Below are 6,803 nucleotides of genomic sequence, written 5' to 3' on the forward strand. Positions count from 1 at the left end.
AGCAAATGACTGGCGGAAAACGCTTTCAGCCTCTACTTAGCCTTAAACACAAAATTTAAGGCTTTAAGAAACAAGACTTCAGAGACACTAAATAGAATCTTTTTTCTTTTTTTTTTTTTTTAAGTTAACAAATGAAACTGATTTAGGAAAATCTATTCTTTGTGAAACCTCACTTTACATATTATCATTTTCACAATCCTTCTTCCCCCAACTGACATACATATAAACAACCTAAACATTATAATACAACTGAAAAAACAACCCACTCATCTTTTGTGATAGGGAGAAACACTGACTAGTACAAGAAAACACACGCTATTTTTGTCAAACTATTTTTCCTCCTATCTCAGTTAATTATGAAGCATTTTTCAAATCATTAGCCTCAAGATACATATTTGCTCATCTCCAAACTGTGCTTAATTATATAAAGTTATAGAATTCTGGATACTGTAAGAGGTTAAATTAAGAACTCTACAGTAAAATTAAGCACATGCATATACATGCAATATCTTTAAAATTTAAAGCTACTTTGAAGTAACATAGGAATTTCAGTGTGCATGGGCAAAGAGATTTACTTATGGGAAGCTAAAGTAACGAGTTACTTCGATGCACTGCATTCTCCAAACCGCAATTCTCGTTAGAGGTCCATGCAAAAAAGTGACTCCTCTACATTAAGATTCCACTGTACAGATACAACCAGTGTTCAGGTTCTGTTTTAATTGGGCAAAACTCCGCATCACGAATTAGAGCAAGCTAGAGAAGGACTTTTTAAAGGTACCGTGCACCCCTAACACTAGACAGTATTTTCAACCAACAAGTCACAATTTTTTTTTTTTTAATTTAAAAAGCAATTTACTTACACTTTTGGGACAGTCCCCTATGATAAAAGGCTGTAAATGTCACATCCCCCTTATTAGCATATTTCCCCTTTTCAGCTCATCAGATACTTAATTTAACAGAAAATTCCGATTTCAAATGGCGTAAGCATTTATTTTTTAATTCAAAACATAGCTCATGTGTTGGCTACGACGTGCATGTTCCTTTAAAAAAGGATAAGGGGAAAACAGCTAATTAGAATGACGTGATTGTAATTTTCACTATTAGTTATCATCCAGAGCTAGAAACATTTATGGCAGAGTAGGCCAAGGACCAGAGAAATCATTTCCTGAACCAGTCATTATAAGAGACTGGCATAAGCAAAGCAAGCTGTCTGATACCGCATTATGGGAATATATTGATCCTTACCAGGTTGCGAGGTGGAAAACGACTGTTCTTTAACCCCTACACAACGGAGCCTGGCAGGGCAAGCACCTAAAAGAGAAACTGTCAGAGAGGTTTTAATAGTAATGTATAACTGAGATGCAGTACAATTTTATATGCATGCTTTCTTTTGCCGATCATTACTATTTTCTTAAGTCTGTCCAGTGACGATGTCTTAATGAAGTTTTTGGTTTGGTTTCCTAAGCAAGCATTTTCGGCTCCTCAGGATAAGCAGGCTAGACATTATCTGACTCAAGACCGGGTAGTCAGCGTTATCTTTACTGGCAACTGCGAAGTGGAACCGAGCACACCTTCATGTGTCAGGTCGGCATGATCTTTTCACCCAAGTGCTGCAAACGGGCTCTGGCGCATCTCTGCGTGTATATGCGCGTGTCAGTTTGCACGATAACTATCGCACTGCTGTACACAGCTTTGCACGACTCTTAGGCCAAACAGGCTCAGACCACTACCGTCCACACACCAGATTTACAGGACCTTTAACCAAGGCCACCATCTGGCTCCCAACGTGCCGTTCAAGAGATTTTTTGTTGTGTGTGTGTGTGTTACCCTGGCCACCTAAGTGCCAGGTTCCCCTCCTCTGCATCTCCCCCAATACCACCCCATCACCACTGTATTTATTCTTTTCCTCCGCACCATCGCCTGCTTCCTCCGCCACGACGCGAGGCCCCTAGGGGCGAGAACCCCACGAGTACTTGCAGCAGGTACTTGACCCTACATTTTGAAGGAGGCCGCTGCTCGCCGAGCACAGATGGAGCAGAACTCCACCGACACCTGATCCCGGTCCACGTGGAGGCAGATCCCAGCGGGGGCCGCCCACTCCTCCTCCGTCTCCCTCCCCACCGCCGCTTCCTCCAGACCGGGAGGCCGGGAGCTGGGCAGGGCGTAGTCGTGGTCGCTGCTCTCGCCGGCAGGCTGCAGGTGGTGGTGATGGCGGCGGGGGCTGCCCGTGTCCCTGAAGAGGCTGGTGCTGAGCTGCAGCCCGCCGGCGCGGATGCCGGCCAAGCGGCTCAAGAGCTGCCCCAGAGCGCTCTGGTTAGCCAGCACGGCCCGCAGGTAGCTGCTCTCCCGCTCCAGCTCTCGCAGGCGGCGGCTCAGGCCGCGGTTGCGGTCCCGCAGCTGCCGGTTCTCAGCAGCCAGGCCCTGGAGGCGGCTCTCCAGCCCCAGCACGTACTGCTTCTTCTTCAGCCGGTTCAGCCGCGCCGCCGCCGCCGCCTTCAGCCGGCTCCCGGCCCCGCCGCTCCTCCGCCCGGGCGCCGCCGGCCTCTGGCCCTGGCCCGGCGGGGGCAGCGGCTCCGGTTCCCCGCAGAAGCAGCCGCTCAGCTCCGCGTCCAGGTCCCAGTCCGGCCGGGCCGCCTCCAGCAGGTCTCCCAGCTCCAGCCCCGGGAACCAGTCCTCTTGCTCCCACACCTCCAGCGGGCCACCGGGCGCCTCCGGTTCCTTCTCCTGCCGCCGCGGCTCCAGGGCGCCCGCCTCCCGCCGCGACGGCTGCTGTTGTTTGGGCCGCGCGGGGCCCGGATCCCCTTCCCCGCCGCCATCCCGCCCTCTCGGGGCCTGCCCCGCGCCGGTTAGCGGCCAGACGGCGCCCGAGGGGCTCGCTCCGCCGGAGGAGGCCGCCAGCAGCTGCGTGAGGCTGTGGCGCATGGCGGCGGCCGGTGAGGGCCCGGCAGCAGGGGACGGAGCCCGAGGAGCGCGGCACCAGGCTGCGGCCCGGCGCTCCGCCGCGGTGCCTGCCGGGAAGCGGCGCGCTGAGGGGAGGGGGCGCCTCGCCACTGCGCCCGCGCGCGGGAAAGGGGCCGGGGGCGGGGGGGGGGTGAGGGTGGCTGAGAGCGAGGGGCGTCTCTCACCCCCAGACGCCGCGAGGAGCGGGAAGGGGGATCGACCCCGGGGCCGTGGTGTTTTGGGGACTTTCCCGCCGGACCATGGCAGAGGCTGGGCCGGAGGCGTGTGCGGCTGCTCTGCCACACGGTGACTGGGTGTCCCCGCCCTGATTTAGACTCTTTAGGTACCTGCTTTTCGGCCCTCTTGCAGTCCCCGGGGGGAAACGGGCGCTCCTGGCTGCATACCGGCTTGTTAAAACAGGCTGCCGACCCCGGGCCTAGTTTGTAGCCCGGGTCAGCTGCCATGTACTGTAGATGCCTGCGTTTAGGTTAATAAAATGTGCATTTAATGGGTGGGCACATCAGGAGGCAAGAGCTAGTTAAAAATGGGGAGGGTGCGATCCACACAACAGCTGTGGAATGACACTTGCAGGAACCAGGGTCGAAGGGAAAGGCTGTGGTTCGTTGTGCAGCAGGTGGTGGAGCAGTAGTCCTCACCTGGCTTTGCGTGGGCTCAAGGAGAGTCCAGGGAAGTTCAGAAGAAAGTCTGTGACAGCTGCTTCTTGCTTAAAAACCACATCTGGTTTACTAAGTCCTTGAGATGAATCGTAGAATCATAGCAGAGTTGGGCTTGGAAGGGAGCTACAATGAGCAGGGACATCTTCAACTAGAGCTGGTTACTGTTTCCAGGGATGGGGCATCTACCACCTCTCTGGGCAACCTGGGCCAAGGTTTCTGGCCACATCTGTACACTGAGCTCAACAGATACCTGCGTCTGACATAGTGCTGCTGCACCGGAGTAGGCTCAGGACCAAGAGCTACCCCAAGACCGGGCTCAAATGCTGAGTTACCCCAAGGCACACATACGTGGGAAGGAGCTTGGAGAGCTCTCAAGGCAGCTGCCTACAGCCCGGGTGGGGGATGCTGTTTGGCCCATCGTGGGGTTTTTTGTCAGAGAGGTAAAGAGCAGGAGCTGAAAGTCAGCAGGCAAGAACCTTCTTGGCTGGGAAGGAGGCGAGAGGGAGTGGGATACCTCTGTACCCCACACTGCTGACAGGAAAGGGGAAGGTTTTTTTTTTTTGGTCAAAAATTGCCAGACATACACCCTTCCATTTTGTGCATCACTGCTATTTTCTCTACAGAAAACAGCTAAAAAACAGAAAACACTTAAACTGGCAGAACACCTAGCACCTCAACCTCTTTCAAAAACTACTGAAATTGCTCAAAGACCTGCCCATTTATTTTGAGCTGAAGAGTGATATAAATAATGCTGTGACATTAAAGAAGACTAAAACAACTGTAGAAGCCCACAAGACTAGTAGACATCATAACAGACTACATCATCATCTGCTTGAGCATCAGGTATTGTGTGATATTACTGTTCTGACCTGTTCAGCTGCCAAATTGTGACCATTCATGATGCAGACATTGCAAGGTGGGATTTCTTTCTTGGCGCCTCAGCGTTATCTCTTACATGCCCAATCTCTATTGAACTTGAAGGGAGAATCAAATGCAAAAGGCTAAGGGTTTGAGCTTTGGTCCATCTTGGAAAATAATGTGCTTTTAACTGTAAAAAATTAAAACCTATGATACAGCAGAGGTTAGGACCAAATAAATTAATATTTTATGTTTTTCACCCTAACCTTTCATGTCACAGCTTGGACTAGTTCAACAATCCCTGTTCAGGTTTAACAGTTTAGAGCTCTTATGTAAAAGCGTCACACACACACACAAAAGGCTACAGAACAGTCCTTTTAGGAGGATTTAAGCTGGTAAGTACAGAGAAAGTGGAAGATGGTCTCATGGAAAGGAACAAAATGCAGCGGTGTGTCACAGTCGAGGCACCTGCCGAGGCGAGAGCAGAGGAGAAAGCCGCCGTTATGCAATAAAGTGACGGAGTTTGACATTCAGCGCTTTTTCTTTAGTCAGCAAATCCGTACTGTGCTTTCCGTAAGCATCGAACTGCAGCGAGAGTTCCTTGTATGCCTGCTTGCTGCTTTCGAGCTGTTGTTGGAGCTCTTGGACCTTCAGGTCATATTCTGCTACTGCTGCCTCTTTCACAGGGTGCTTTCCTGCTCTCTGCCTGACTTTTTGTGCAGTCGCCAGCTTCTTCTCCAGCTGCTGAATTTCCCGTTGCTTATCTTCCAGAGCTTTGCCCCTCTCCGTGGCCAGGTTCAGTAGTCGCTCTTTCTCCTCGTTTGCCCTCTCCAGCTTGGCCTGCAGCTCACTGCCCTGAGCTCTCTGCTGACTTTCTGTGTGCTCTACCTGTGCAACGGTTTGTTGGTGCTTCTCCTGTAGGCATTGCAGCTGGGTTTTTAGTGAATCGACCTCCCAGGCATAGGCACTTGCTTGCGGGCTCTGAGCTTCTAGCAGCTCCTTTTCTCGCTCCTGGGCTTGGCGACTCTCATACACATGCTTCTCCTGCAAGGAGTCTAGCTGCTGTGAGAGCTGCCTGGCCTGCGTGGCGAGCTGGAGCACTTCAGCTTCTTTCTCCCTCACAGTCTGGCTGAAGAGTGCTTCGTTCTCCTGCCGCAGGCACTTATTCTCCTCCCACAGCTGCATATGCCGCTTCCTGTGTTCGTCCTTGAACTGGATCATTTTTTCATGGTTGTTGGCCAGATCCTTGAAGTGCCTCTCCAGATGCTGAATCTGTTGGGTCTGGGTTTTCATTTTCACAGCATCCTCGGTCCTCGGTTTCTCCAGCTCCATGTTGAGCTGCTCCAGGCCTCTGCAGCATTTGCGTGCATCGTCTGCTTTCTTCTTCAGTATACAGATAAGGTGATGCTGCTGTTCTAGGCGTGAATGCAGCAGAGCCTTCTCACTCTTCTCGTTGGGGCTCTCACAGAGTTCCTCCAGGCCTTTTGTCAGATCTCCCATGTCTTTGCCTGTTTCTGGATCACTTTTGGAGTTGGCCATCCCTACCTCTCTGTCATCCTGAGCCATGGAGCCCCTATCTTACACAAAAATGAGACAAAATTTTATAGCAACTGTTTCTCTTGGTGACGTTAAGCATATTTAAATGGTACCCAATGGTTGTGTGGCCAACAACACTGCTCTAAGCTGGTGGAGTTCTTCTGGAAGTCCAGAGAAACCTGGGCAGGGGGACAGGACCTCCTGAAGCCGATGGCAGCCTGCGACCCATGGGGTCCTGCAGCGCTCCCTGCCTGCTTCATCCTGCTCCCAAGTCGGGCGGACTGATGAGAAGGATGCCAGACTCAGCGATGCAAAACAAAGAATGCAGGCTTAGTGTTTATGCAAGCCTATTCATCTGCTGATTACTAGCTTTTCTAATTAGTCCTTCTCAAAGCGCTGTTGTTGTAGCTACAAGAACTACTATTATATTTCAGTAAAAAGCTTGTAAGTGATAAAGCTGTAAATAATTCCTTAACCAATCCTTTTCCTCTGCCTTTATTTTCTCCTACAGATCTGGTATTATGAAAGCAAGTAAAACATGGAGGGTTACATAAAACTTCTAATTGATTTATAAGATTTTTATAATATATTGCTCATTAAAAATAACTGAATAGCCTTATCCTGTGCCTAGAGATTTGTGAATAAAATAGAAGATCTATACAATGCTGATAATTACTGGATGCCCTGTGATACAAAGACTTTGTGCCTGGAGAAATGGTTCATCATTTGAGTTTTGACACTGATTTGCTCGATTATTTCAGGTATGTAATTTTAGAAGTCTGGTTCCTCATG

The 6,803-nt window shown here is 50.4% G+C and overlaps 2 protein-coding genes across 2 annotated transcripts; both read right to left on the reverse strand.

Moving 5' to 3' along the window:
• Window positions 1-1,274: 1,274 nt before the first annotated feature.
• On the reverse strand, window positions 1,275-3,264 carry CREBZF (CREB/ATF bZIP transcription factor; the record flags this gene model as incomplete). Its single annotated transcript, XM_082002931.1, has 2 exons — window positions 1,997-3,264; window positions 1,275-1,323 (listed from the first exon to the last, which is right to left on the reverse strand). Exons 1-2 carry the CDS (start codon window positions 2,920-2,922, stop codon window positions 1,275-1,277), a joined length of 975 nt encoding a protein of 324 aa, XP_081859057.1. The 5' UTR covers window positions 2,923-3,264.
• A 1,712-nt stretch (window positions 3,265-4,976) lies between these two features.
• CCDC89 (coiled-coil domain containing 89) lies at window positions 4,977-6,014 on the reverse strand (the record flags this gene model as incomplete). Its single annotated transcript, XM_082014956.1, has 1 exon — window positions 4,977-6,014. One exon carries the CDS (start codon window positions 6,012-6,014, stop codon window positions 4,977-4,979), a length of 1,038 nt encoding a protein of 345 aa, XP_081871082.1.
• Window positions 6,015-6,803: the final 789 nt, after the last annotated feature.

The sequence above is a fragment of the Phaethon aethereus genome (assembly GCF_964289735.1).
Source record: "Phaethon aethereus genome assembly, chromosome: 1".
Lineage (NCBI taxonomy): Eukaryota > Metazoa > Chordata > Aves > Phaethontiformes > Phaethontidae > Phaethon > Phaethon aethereus.